Here is a 14,512-nt window from a genome sequence, read left to right as displayed (position 1 = left end):
AAATAGAATTAAAATGAGCAAAATAGAATTAAAATGAGCAAAAAGCTGGTTGTTATGATCTCCCTTTGTATATAAATAATATCTTAGTCTTCCCTTCCTAGAAGGTGAGGCTCATTGAGATACTCAGATGAGATGAAATGACCTGTAAGTTGACAAATGAGCAAATAATTGTTTGATCATTTGACAAATGAGCAAGAATTATTTGCTCATTTGACAAATGAGCAAAGAATTATTTGTTCATTTGACAAATTAGCAAAGAATTATTTGTTCATTTCGAAAGATTTGAAAGATTTGAAGCACCAACAACAAGCATGTAATGTGAAAGACTTACATTATTTTTCTTGAAACCTGAATTCCACTTTTGCAAACCCATATATGTTTCCATATGCCTAATCATTACAACTCCACAATGCAAATGATCATCATCTGAACACTTTCAGGGTAAATCAATCACTACATCCTCCATAGACTTGTTCTCTTTCGACAAAACAACACTTTGTATAGTTCCTTCACCATCCATGAATTATGAAAATGAACAAATAAATTAAAATAAGAACAAAAACAGGCAGAACAAATATAGTCAGAACAAATATAGGCTGAACAAGACCAAGATAAACAACTAAACTCTAATCATTTTTCTGAAATAATCTAACAAAATCTTAAGCCATACCAGATTATTAAGAAATTTCTTGCTTTCTCTAGAGCCTTCTCTATAATCAATAACCTTCATTATACCACACTCTGTGGTGGTGTTAAAACATACCAAAAAATAATGATCTTTTTCAAATACTAGGAAAAAGAAAAGCTCAATATCTTTCTTTGGGATGATTGTTTTGTTGAATTCCAGCTCCACTATATCATAAAACATTTTATTCCTTTGTAGAGCACGATCACTTTTGTATTGAAAAAGGCATTTCTTAAAAAATACATAAAGAAAAATACATAAATAAGATGAATATAAATGAAAAGAGTAAATATGAAATGAGCAAAGTGAATATGAAATGAGCAAAGTCATATAAAATGAGTATTGAAATTTATTTGACAAATGAGCACCGAAGGTTTTGCTCATTTGACAAATGAGCAAAAAATTAACTACTCATTTGACAAATGAGCAAAAAATAAATATTTATTTTCAATGAATGAGCAAGAATAGTTTGACAAATGAGCATTGAATAGTTTGCTCATTTGACAAATGAGCAAAGAATTAATTTTAGTTTTTGGAAATACAAACTAGATCTACATTCAAATATTAAAAATCATATGAAATGAGCAAAGTGAATATGAACAAAATAAACAAAATAAAATGAACGAAGTTAACTTACACTTGCAGTAAGACTGAAAAAGAAATGTCCACGAGAATTGATATCTCTATTTTGCTCATTATAATTCAGAATAGTAGACCATGCATTAATGATTTCGCAATGATTTTTATTCTGATTTTTTAGCATTTCAAGTTGAAATATCATTACTTCAATATCAACCTCACCCTCGCATGAAAACACTGGATCACTACATATAAGATTTAGGGAAGTTAATATAATTTCAACCGAAGGTATGTAAAATAAGAATACAGAGCTGGACTCATTTTACGAAAAAAAAAACATAAGGTCAATTGCCAATTTCCAGAGGGGTACTTCAAAATGCAAGAGGCTACTGAAATTTCCATCACCCTTTACTCTAAAATGTATTTCTTAAAATAGGTCTAGCTCGGTATTTTTAAATAAGAAAATATTGCTCATTTTGAAAATGAGCAAAATTTAGATAAGTCAAGATAAACAATTATATGACTTAAATAAATACTTATAAACGATTTTTCTTCTCATGAAAAACTGAATCCATAACACCTTTCTGAACTGCTGTTAATGGTGTGTAAATGTTGATAATCCGAGAATTAAAAGGAGATCTAATCTGCAACGATGATTGCACTTTACGCTTCTTCTTTAGAATAGAACTCTCCTTTTTAGTATCTCCTTTTCTCTTAAGCACAATTGGATCTTCTTGAGCATCAGAAATGGACTCTTGATGATTAGCATTCAGAGCATCAGCAACAGCTGATATAGAAGCTATTGCAGAAGCACCAACTTGTGCACTGACAGGAGCAACTACAGGTTCATCATTGGTGCACTACTAGGGGACTTCTCCTGAGAATCAGTTTCTTGAGAAGAGATTCCTAAATTGAATGTAGGAGTTCTAGATCCTTTGGCAAGTGAACTTCTTAAACCATATCTGATACTTAGTCTCCAAGTTTTTTAACACATGTTCAGCAGCCCTAGGCTCTATGACAACGGACGGACATTCAACATCAGCGATACCACTTGCTATGTGAACACATTCAGCAGCAATCTTAGTAACATCAATGGGTTCTGATTCATTTAGATGAACAACCCTTGCATTGATTGAAGATTCAGCATGCTTGTCGTTGCCTGAAATCTTAGAAAACCTATCCCAAGCTTCAATTACTGCCGGATCTTGCCAATATTGTTCATCTTGGCTAAATGAAAGAGTATTATCTTCAGTCAAAGTTTTGGAGCTCATCTTATGCTCATCACAAATGCTCATGGCATCTTCCTTCAACTTTTGTATCTTCTCGTTGTTTGGAAAATACTTGACGGCAACTTCATGTTTTTAACTGAAATCCATGTATGCCAATGCAAGACTAGGTTTGTAGATGCTGTTGCAAGTTCCATAAGGCATTTCTGTAAAAAAAAAAAAAAAAAAAAAAAAAAAAAAAACATAATAAGATGAATATAAATGAAAAGAGTAAATATGAAATGAGCAAAGTGAATATGAAATGAGCAAAGTCATATAAAAATGAGCAAATTGAACTTTATTTGACAAATGAGCAAAAAAAAAAATTGGTTTCCAGAAAAATTATATACCTTCTTTGGATCTTGTTCAGTTTCTTCATTTTTTATACCAATTGGATCAGATTGTTCCTAAAATCAAGCACAAAAAAAAAAAAAAAGTTAGAACAAGTTGAAAGCAAATATCCTAATTATTTGCTCATTTGACAAATAAGCAAAGTGGATATGAAATAAGCAAAGTCATATAAAAATGAGCAAATTGAACTTTATTTGACAAATGAGCACTAAAGTTTTTTGCTCATTTGACAAATGAGCAAAAAATTAATTGCTCATTTGACAAATGAACAAATATTTTTTTTGTTGATTTAGGAGGTCCATTGGATGCGTCATATAGAGCACCACATTGCATCATTATCCACCTGCTGCTGCTACTCCACACCCCCCCCCCCAATTTTGCCAACCAGTAACCAAACTTCACATAATAGACTTCAGAGAACATCGAGTCAAAACGGATGTACATTGAAAAATAAACTACATTAATATTAGATCTACATTGAAATATTAAAAATCATATAAATACCTTCTTTGGATCTACTTCAACATCTTTGTTAGTTTGTGGAGCAGTTGGAACGGATATTTCCTAAATGCAAAACATTAATAATAAAAAAAATTTTAAAAAAAAAAAGTCAAAATAAGTTGGAACCATTTGTAATCATACAAATACCTCAACAAATTATAGCTCAAGCTTATAAAATGAGATCTGACAAATTGATACTTATTCTACAAGCAAAGGAAAAATTTGTTCCAATTTTATTTAGAAGCAATATAAATTAAAAGAGTAAATATCAAATGAGCAAAGTGAATATGAAATGAGCAAAAGTCATATAAAAATGAGCAAATTAAACTTTATTTGACAAATGTGCAAAATTATTTTTGCTCATTGATGTGCCATATAGAGCGTCACATTGCATCATTTTCCTAAAGGCAAGATTTGTTCCAATTCAATTCTACAAGCAATGCCAAAGGCATAGAAAAGCTAAGTATTGGTTGAAAGTGAAATACCATTTTTGGTTGTTTGCTGCCAGAATGACCAACAACCTTCAGATTTTTATCAAAAAGTCCAAGCCTCCCCTTAAAAATTTCCAATTTCTCACGACTAGACAACATATTGGTTGTCCAACCGTTGAGAACTGGAGTTTCTCGTTTGGCTCTAACTTCCTCAATGACAAACTGATCAATATATAAAAGCTACAAACAAGTAAGATAGAAAAAATTAGTACATTAAAATTAAACAAATAAATTAAAATTAATACATAAAAAATTAAAAAAAAAAACTTAGAAAATACCAGCCCCACCCCCTACTTCCACCTACCCACACATTTCAATTCAGTAGCTGATCACAATTCTGATTTCAGAAACTGATTTCAAAATCTGATTTCTGAATCTAATTTCAAATTCTATTACAGGTTGTGAGTGCGTGTATGTATTTGTGTGTGTGTGTGTGTGTGTATTTTCTTGTTAAAAAGTGTAATGATACTTTTATATACATATAAGATTTAATATTTTTAGCAAATAGTAATTTATCAATTTTTTGCTCATTTGTCAAATGAGCAATTATTTAGTTGCTAATTTAACAAATGAACAAAAACTTAGTTGCTCATTTGTCAAATGAGCAAATAGTTCGTTGCTCATTTGTAAAATGAGCAAACAGTCCAAATAAATGCCAGGAATACCATAAGAAATAATAAAGATCCTGGAAAGTATCGAGTAGGAAGCTCATCCTATTTCATCTTCGCCTTCACAAGAGAATCAAGGATAAATTTCGACCAATTTAAATCCTTGATTTTATCAACACTAGTCAAATATCTGAGAATGTCATGATTAACATTCTTGTTTTTTCCTTCTAACATAAAATAACAAAATTAAATTAAAATGATCAAACAAGAACTATAATGAGCAAAATGAAAGTAAAATGAACAAAATGAAATTAAAATGCTCAAAATGAAAGTAAAATGAGCAATATGAAAATGAAAAGACTACCTGACATTAAAGTGGAAACACAAAGAACTACAAAATTGCGTTTGAACATTGGCCCAGCTGGTTTATGGTCCTTCAAATACATTGAAAGCCCCCCAATGTTGACAGATAATGAGTTCTATTTGAACTGTTTTTTCCATTGGGTAATGACTTCATCCTTTGAAAAAACATTTGCATCCATCTCCATGCCTCCAACTGGCAGCCCTAGGACCTCATGTACATGTTGTTCTGTAATTTTGAAAGGTTCAAAATCAGGAATATTTAAGGAACAACTCTGAGCATCAAAGTGCTTGATCAACCAAAAGCCCAACTACAAAGGCAGTTGGGACACTTTCAAAAATTCCAAGGACTCAAATCCTATAGCTCTAATAACAATCAACTGGTCTCCCGAAAGCTTCTTAAGAACATTAACAACAGATAAAGGCGACATCCTATTACGCAATGTCCCATAAACAATAGATTTTGATCCTTGCACTTCATCAACAACGTCTTCACCATCAGGATCCTCGAACTTCACATTCTGTTTTTCTTTCACTCCTTTTTCAACCTTTTTTCCTTTACCCTTAGTAGCGACTAATTTGATTCTCTTCTGCTTCTTTTCACTGAGCTTCTCTTCTGCCACTACAGCCCCTGATGAAACAACATCGGCAGCAGCCCCTGATGAACCAACATCGGCAGCACACTCCTTTTCAATAGAGTTCTTGCTCATACAAAATCATAAAAAAAAAAAAGTAAAATATCACATAGATTTTTTTTTTTTTGCAGGTGTAGTGAAAAGGATACTTTAGGGGAGGGTCTAGAGTATGTTATGATAGAGAAGCATAGACTGATAAATTATCTAATGAACAATTGTCAAATGAGCAATCAATATTTTTCTCATTTAGCAAATGAGCAAATAGTTAGTTGCTCATTTGTCAAATGAGCAAATACTTTGTTGCTAATTTAACAAATGAGTAAAAACATAAATGCTCATTTGTCAAATGAGCAAATAGTTAGTTGCTTATTTGTGAAATGAGCAAACATTAGTTTGCTCATTTGTCAAATGAGCAAATAATTAATTACTCATTTGTAAAATAAGCAAACATTAATTTAATTATTTGGGAAATGAACAATCAGATTTTTGCTCATTTAGCAAATAAGCAAATAAACATTCACTAGTACATAACTAACCTTAAGTAACACCCAAAAAGTGTTACATAAAGTGGTAAAAGTGTTATTATAGACAATAGGTAACACTTTAGTGGGTAATACATCCGCCCTAGTTTCCTAAAGTCTTATATAACACTTTGGGGAATGTATAGTAACACTTTTCAAAGTGTTACTATAAACCCTCTTATGTAACACTTTATCATATTATTAGTATCATCTTTAAAGTGTTACTTTTTATTTCTTATGTAACACTTATCTTTTATAACATTTTTTTTAATATTAGAGTAACACTCTAACAAACATTAAGTATCATTTTTGCAAATTAATGTAATACCTTTTTTATTAATAGGTAACATTTTTCAACCATCTTCTGAACATATAGTATCACTATATTCGACATTAAGTATCACTTGTTGCAAACTAATATAATACCTTGTTATTAATAGGTTACATTTTTTTTTGTCATTATTACTACTACTACTACAATTACTACTAATACTATGATTATTCAAAATATGCAACTTTTTTTTTAAATACATAAAAATAATATTAACATGTACAACAACCACGAATGTGAGATTAACATATACGATAGACAATAATTTGAATTGATATAATTTCATATTTCTTTTATAATAAAAATCTATCTAACACCAATTTTTTTTTGTTTGGATAAACAATCTAATAATCTAAACAAAAAGAAAGTCAACTTCGGTCTCTAGACCAATTAAATTCAAAAAGTCAACTTCGGTAACAGTGATAGCAGTAACAATAGATAGCGATAGCAGCAAACAGTAGAAGCAGCAGTAACAATAGCAGACACCAGTAATAGCAGCAGCAGTCAGCGGTGTGATAGCGGCAGCAATAATAGTAGACAACTCCAATTTCTCAATCCCGGAAAAAAATAAAGGAAAAATGTTTATCTAAGTTGATCTTGTATTATTAATCTCCCCAAACATCAGCAGCTCCATATATGCAATTACGTTTCTTGTAGTCTTTCAACAAGTTAGTGACTTTCAGGCAGAGAGAATCAAAAGGATCGGCAGTAATCCAAGACTGTTTATCCAATCAGAGGAGTTACCTCACCAATGCAGACTTGCAGATACCTCGATGAGTAAGGTTCTCAACACAAATTGCATAAAAATCACAATAATATAAGCATATGAAATTAATACAACACCTGAACAACAGGTGCACAAACCAATTTCTTGATTAAAAAGGGAAATTTTCATTTATATCCTTTTTACTTCAAATATCATTACAAATTATCACAAGCTAACATCAAGCCAGACACTACATGTTAGACCATAGTCAGTAATTGAATAATCTAAGACCTGACATGGTCCTCTTCTCTAAAGGTGCTGATTCCAGGTGAAACTCAGATAACTACAAGCTTTGAGTATCTCATAATAAAAGTAATGGAAAGTTCTTATATCTTCATCAAAGAAGAATAATAAGTAAAAAAAGATATTCTTCAAGAAAAACTGTTAACATAATACTTATTAAGTCTTTGAGGCAAATTGGTATAATGGTAAGACTCTATCTCAAGGGCGTTTTTAGGTATTCTTTTTCAGAAGTCTAGTTCAAGTGTCAAAGGAGTTCTGGTTATAATCATATACAAAAACAAAGTACTAATCAACTCCATAGCATCCTTGAAAGGAATTCATTCAATCAAAGTTCATAGTTTGCAAAGCCAATGTCACCAACCATTAATTAAAACTTACAGCCTCGGTAACACATTGCCAGCATGCTAAACAAGTTCGCAAAGATTAGAAACTGAAAGACCATGCTTGCTCTCATCCTTAAAGAACAATTCCAACTTCCTCAGTTTGTCGAAAGCTCAAATAACTTCCTAAATACGATTTAAAATATCATGAAAAAAAAGAAGAGATTTCAAAAATCTGCAGACTATCATACAAGCAAGAAATCACTCACAGAGTTCAGTGTTTTTTGTTTCATGCATTCATATTCTTCAAATTATTTAAGAAGAAAAAAACTATTTTGTGGGAAAAAAAAAATGCCATCACTCAAGCTCAGCAAAACATGACATAGTGAAATGTGGAGAATATGGCCCTTTGATAAAATTACATACACAAAACACTAACCACTGCTCCACTACTCTTTCATAAGATCCCGCTTGATTTCTTTCTCCGCCTTAACTTCTTCTTCTATAGGTTGGTAAATCTGATTATTACAAGAACTGTTTCACAAAATCACCGGAAAACTAAGGCAAAAAAAATTGGTACATAGGACACACTGAATTATGGATTAATATCAAAACAAGATGAATCTAATGAGGGGAGGAGTAAGCTGATAATGCTCTTTTCTTCACCTTCTGTGTGTTAGAGTGTTAGACTGAAGTGATAACCAAATACACCACGAGGTCCACGACACCATTTGATGAGAAACACACAAAAATTATGTGACATTAATATAGAATTTCATTGAACAACAAAAATAGGTAGATGCAAAATTGTATATCCACCAAAACAGATCATATAAATTTAATAAATTCACAAGCAACAATCTCTAAATGAGTAAATTCATTAACTTATACATATTGAAGAAAGAGGCATAATAGACTCAGCCGAGCAAATATGACATACCTTCGGGAAAAAAAAACAAAAAAAAACTATTCAGAAAGAACAAATAATGAAAACTAGCGTCGCCCGGACTCGAAACAGAGACCTTTAGTGTGTTAGACTGACGTGATAACCAACTACACCACGACACCATTGCAAGAATAGAATAAGTTATATTGTCACCTCCTGAGTTAGATTCAGAGTGTTAAAATTGGATATATCCCTAGCAAATTTCATCTTAGAAAGAAATCATTTTTTACAACCTTATTTCACCATTCATGGAATGTGTGCGAAGCCATCATCCAAGAGGTATACAAAGACCGTTTCTGGAATTGAACTACTAGCACTCTAGCATTGCAAAGAGTTCAAGGCCGAATTGAAGGTATAGAAGGCGCAAACTTATATAATCAATAGCAAAAGAACAAATTGAAAATGCTGAAATAGGCAAATTAATAAAGGGGAAAAAAGTTGAAATGGGGAAAGAATATTCATTTTTACCTACATATGATCTGCTGAATTCAAACCAGCTACCTAAATTGAGCACATATGACGATGATTGAATTAATAATTTCCTTGGCTTGACCAGGCCAATTGACACTAATACACAGCACAATGGTGTCAAGACTGATGTCCCATAATTATCACAAAATCACGTTGGTTAATTAATATCATTTATAGATTATTGAAATAAGCTTGTCCAAATCTAATTTAACCACAAATCCCTAGAATCTAAAATAATTATTTCTTCTCTAAACCATAGGAATGATCACAAAAGTAACAAAAAAAAAAATCAATATATAAAGATAAAATAAGAGCAAATATACCTGAAACTGCTCCGTTTTATAGAGAAACGCATACGAATTTGTAAACGGCGAAGGTCGAGGAATTCTGCAAAATAAGAGACAGAACATAACATGAATTAAAGTTTTTGGCCCAACAAAATGGAAGCTTTTTACTCAAAAATACTCATTTGAAGAAACCCTACCCTTGATTTCTAGGTTTGAATTGTGAAGGTATAGAGAGAAAGAGGGTGAGGGTGAGGATAGAGAGAAGAAATAAGATTAGAGGTTCAAGAATTTTCGTTGCTGCCGGGAGGAGGAAGTTTAAGGATTGATTTTTTTTTTTTTTTTTCTTTGGCGGTTTCAAAATTAATTTTGGCCTAAATATTATTTTTCATTTTCTTTTGGCGACAATAATAAACCTCGAAAAATGAATTGTTAAATTTGGAAATTTTAATTGAATGTTTAATTTTATTTTATTTTTTTTCCAAAAATTAGGTAACACCTCTTAGTATTACCATATAATGTTACCTACTTTAAAAATGTTACTTTGAAATGTTACTCATGTTAAAAGTGTTATATTGAGTGTTATATTCTAAAAAAATGTTACCAAAGTGTTACTTATAAATCTAATAATTTTGCATTTCAAAAAGTGTTACCAAAACGTGTTACACAAACTCAATTTTGTACTAGTGAGTTCTTTAATAATTCATTAAATCAGCAAGCATTTAATAAGAAAACATAAAATGAGGAAATAAGAAAACACGTACATTATCCTTTTCCAAAGGTACATCCGTATAATCTTTAGCATTGGTAGAATCAATAGCAATCGAAGAATCCATAACACTGAACAATTCTACAATTATATAAAAAATAAAAAAAAAAATAAAAAATAAAAAAACAGAAAAAAAATGTAAGCTAACTAAAACAAAGGAAAAACCAAATTAAGAAGCAAATTTGTAAGAGAAATAAAGAGGGGGAGGGGGGATTCACCACATTTCTAACAAGAAGCAGAGGATCCTAAATGTGAGAAAATAGTGTACTACCAACCAAGAAAAAGTAAGAAGATTAAAAAGTCCATATAAACTATCAGAAGGTTCAATTCACAGCCCACATAACTTGGTTGGAGACTATTACCAACAGCCTCCCGACCAATATTAGTATATCACAAAATTCTAGGACATGATAGCAGTCCCTGTTTTCTCAAACAAGCAGCTTGAAAAATATGCATGTGTTTATTAACCATAAACAGATCATCAATTTTAACCAAATACTAGCAGAGATATGTATTAATCCCAATTCTAACATGATCCAGTTCACCAAAATGTTCTAAAGCAAGAATACATGTTAAAATCCATATGAAACTACAAATATCTAAATTTTGTACTGAAGGCAACTTAACGGAAAAATCTGATTCAAGCAAGTCAGAACATTACTATAGTCATAAATAAACTTCTGATCTCCATAAATCAGAAACTGAAGATTTGACGAGGATAAAGAAGGCAGCAGAGAAAAATACAAATATGTTGCCAGCACTTAGTTTTGAAGCTACAATAAACACATGCACTCCAGCTGACTGATGTACAACTCTAACACAATGCATTTTTAAGACATAACTGCTAGTCCGCCAGACAAGTAAATGCATGATAAATAAAAAGTCTTACAAGAAGAATATGTCAGCCGCCTGAGGAAACGATTCAATCCGGTTGTGATCATCAATCACCAATTAGAATTTCAATTTGATTTATAGAGTGCAATCACAATCAATAGGTGCTAATTACAAGGTAATATATTTGTTAATCATATACTTTCTTATTTCCTAGTTTCCTATTAATATACACAGAGATGGCATTAAAAAAATTCTCAAGTCTCTTCTATCGTGCACACGTACCTACAACAACACTAAAATTCTCACCAGGTGTGATCTTCTCTTCTTTTATCCTCATCTAATTAGTATCAACTGCAATTCATTAGCCTCATCTAATTGCTTGGTCTCGGAATCATGTACTAATGGGAACTGAATATTAACAAATGCAAACCTTAAACCAAACACTCATTTCATCCCTACTGTCTAGCCAAGTTATCACAGCCAACAAAAAATTGAATATCATACTTCCAGTAGCAAAAAGTATGTGAAATTACTCTAATAAAGCTAAACACAAAATAGTTTATTGAGCAACAAACAGAAAATGAGCAAGTAAATATAAAATGAAAAAATTAAAATAAAATGAACAAACACATGCATTGTATTTTCTTGAAGACCAATTAGGGATGATTACATAGCAATTACTACTAGGTTTCCAAAAAAAACAAAGAAAATGTAAGATAATTACTCAAATGAAGAAAAATTAAAACTAAAATCAACTAATAAGAACTCAAATATAAATTGAATAGAAATTGCCATGAAAAAAATCGTACGGAAATTAAACCAAAAATCGCCAAAAATCTCAAAAAAATTGACAAAAACCTTAAGTAATCAAACTAAATCAACGAAAATCAAACTTTAATCAACGAAAATCAAACTTTAATCAACGAAAATCAAACTAAAATCAACGAAAATCAAACTAAAATCAACGAAAATCACCTTGACAAAGAATCAATGAAGTTTGAAGAAAAATTGAAAGCAAAGGAAGAGAGCAGTAAGAAGGGAGCAGAGAAATTGAAGGAGGAGAGAGAAAATGGTGCGTCGAATGAAGGAGGAGAGAGAAAACGCTGGAAAATTATTTTTGAAATTACGTTTGATTGGGATAAATTGTAGCCAGGTGCAATTGATCCAACGGTTGTAATATGTCCTCACATATAATAGGGTTCTCACATAAGGGATGTGGTCTCATATGATCTCATTTCTATATGTGTGTGTGTGTGTGTACACATATATATATATTTGTTAAATTTAGATTTCGGCTCTATTAGGCAAAACTAGCGGTACCGGGTACCTTTTAGCGATCGAGTAGCAGGTAGTTGTTAGGATAGTAAGGAGCAGTCAATTAGCAATGGGTAGAGGTTAGTTGTTAAAGTAACAATTGGCGGATGAGTGTTCCCTAATAGTCTTATGATTTTTCTTGAATTGATAGCTTATTTAAAAAAAAAAAAAAAATCAATCAAAATCTAATATTAACTTAGGGTTTCTATATTGTTTACAATTAATTTGCCATAAGCTAAGTTTGGATTTAATTTGAAAAAATTTGAGTGTTGAGAGAAATCAACGATATAAGAGAAGTTGCTTGTTTGATTAAAAATCGTAAATTTTAATGTGGTAAAAGAATGAAAATGTAAGTGGGTTCCACTTGAACGGAAAAGGATGACAACCCAAAGCATTTGAAAAATATAAGGTGATAATTAAATAACAAGAAACACCTATATTAAGAAAATAAATAGAAGTATAATTAACAAAATGTGGTAAATATTTGATATATTCCCAAATTTAAAAGGTTTTTTTTTTCCAAATGTTAAGTAATTAATTATCGTACCATGATCTCTCCATGGTTCTTCAAAAAAAGTGTTTTATAGGCCGTAAATAGTCAAATTTCTATGGAGTTTGAGTGTAGTAAATTTACACTCTTTGAAGGTAGTAAGTACCCCTTATTGTGGGTTTGAGTGTAGTAAGTGCCCCTATGGTGGGCTTTGTTCTAGTTTTGTTTTTATTTTTTGAGTTTAATATGGTAGAAGTTGTTTCATGGGTAAAGATTTGTGCGGGATCGAGAAAGAGGTTAATCCTTCGATTACAATCAGATGAATCAGACGAAAATTTTCTCCACGACTACAACAGATCGATAGACCCCTTCGTCGAAGAAGGCTGTAAATCACAGCGATATAAAAGAGGGTATGAAGAATGTATGATTTGCAACAACGATCATAGCTCTGCTGAAAGGATGTTTTTATTTGATTAATTGTCATGTATTTATTAGATTTAAATCTCTTTGTAGATATCGTATGACTTTTTATTTATGAATCAATCTTTATTCAAAAAATAATAATTATCGTATCATGACATCAAATTTTCCACACTAAAAAAAAATTACCAAAAATAACAATATGGGTATTGGCACAAGTCACTTGATTGAAAATGATAGAGCACTAGTCGAATAACAAAACCTGTGTCGAATACTTATACATTATGCGTGATCAAAATCTACACCACTCAAGAGAAGTATAGGTTCAAAAAGATTGGATAAAATTACATCCATTTTCTTTCTTCTCGGTAGATAAAACGCTATCGGCATGCGACTCTTTGAGTTTCTTTATCCGCCAAAGCCAACCATGAGATAAACAAATAATTTAGAGAATGAAAAACATATAAATTCCTACCTTTTACAAAGTAATGTGACTAAACACTTATGAATAGTGTTGAGAGTGAGACAGTTATGTCCCTTAATATATTTGTTTAATATATATATATTTGCCTTAAATATACTACCTCCGTTACATATTAGTTGCAATTTTGGGAATTATTTGTGAAACATAAAATATTCCAAAGTTGCAATTAATATGTAACGAAGGTAGTATTTATTCTATTTATTTTTATGAATATTGTTGAGACAATAATTATGCCCCTTAATTAATATGTTTATTTACTTATTTGTCCTCATTAATGTTAATTGCCTCTTTTTGTGGACTCTTTAAAATAGTGTGCGAACATTTACATGCTAAAAATATTTATTTACGTATTTTCCCTTATTAATACTAGCAACAACTATAGTTATGACATAATGCTAAACCAAAAAAGCTCCCCGAATATGGCTAACTATGGCGCGAATATCGCGTGCGTTAGTCGTCCTAGTATAAATAAAACATGAGTCCAATCTGGTTTTAATAGGAGAATGCAAATGGAGTCGTTTGACACTCCTACTTGATATTGCCCCTTTTTTTATCTTTCATTTTCTACAATCTTATACCGTCCACGACCACTAGTTCAATTAGCAATTTATAGGTTAATGAAACCGTTAATTGATATTATAGCATTGGAGTACCAACTAATCATCGAATTATATAAATCATGCCTATATCTAAATATTAACTAATGAACACATACAAGTATCCAAAACTTCCCTTAATTGTAAATAAACCAAACAAGCTCCTAGCTCATTTCTAACTAACTAATAACCTAGAACAAGCTCCAAACTCGATTAATTAGCAGCATTATTAACAAGGAAGTAGTTAC

The 14,512-nt window shown here is 31.2% G+C and overlaps 1 protein-coding gene, 1 long non-coding RNA gene and 1 other non-coding gene across 3 annotated transcripts; all 3 read right to left on the bottom strand.

The window, feature by feature from the left end:
- Positions 1–1,546: 1,546 nt before the first annotated feature.
- On the bottom strand, positions 1,547–5,589 carry LOC110733910. The gene is made up of 5 exons (XM_021913986.1): positions 4,845–5,589; positions 3,867–4,052; positions 3,385–3,444; positions 2,880–2,936; positions 1,547–2,696 (listed from the first exon to the last, which is right to left on the bottom strand). The coding sequence occupies exons 2-5, from the start codon at positions 3,969–3,971 to the stop codon at positions 2,571–2,573; spliced, it is 348 nt and encodes a 115-aa protein (XP_021769678.1). The 5' UTR covers positions 3,972–4,052; positions 4,845–5,589; the 3' UTR covers positions 1,547–2,570.
- Positions 5,590–6,541: 952 nt separating this feature from the next.
- Positions 6,542–10,654, bottom strand: LOC110733909. Its single transcript, XR_002513709.1, has 3 exons — positions 9,558–10,654; positions 9,397–9,460; positions 6,542–8,345 (listed from the first exon to the last, which is right to left on the bottom strand). It is a non-coding gene; the product is annotated as an uncharacterized LOC110733909 (long non-coding RNA).
- Positions 8,651–8,724, bottom strand: TRNAV-AAC. The gene has a single exon. It is a non-coding gene; the product is annotated as a tRNA-Val (tRNA).
- Positions 10,655–14,512: the final 3,858 nt, after the last annotated feature.

This window comes from Chenopodium quinoa, unplaced genomic scaffold (genome assembly GCF_001683475.1).
Source record: "Chenopodium quinoa cultivar QQ74 unplaced genomic scaffold, ASM168347v1, whole genome shotgun sequence".
Classification (NCBI taxonomy): Eukaryota; Viridiplantae; Streptophyta; class Magnoliopsida; order Caryophyllales; family Amaranthaceae; genus Chenopodium; species Chenopodium quinoa.
This window is presented reverse-complemented; position numbering and strand designations above follow the sequence as displayed.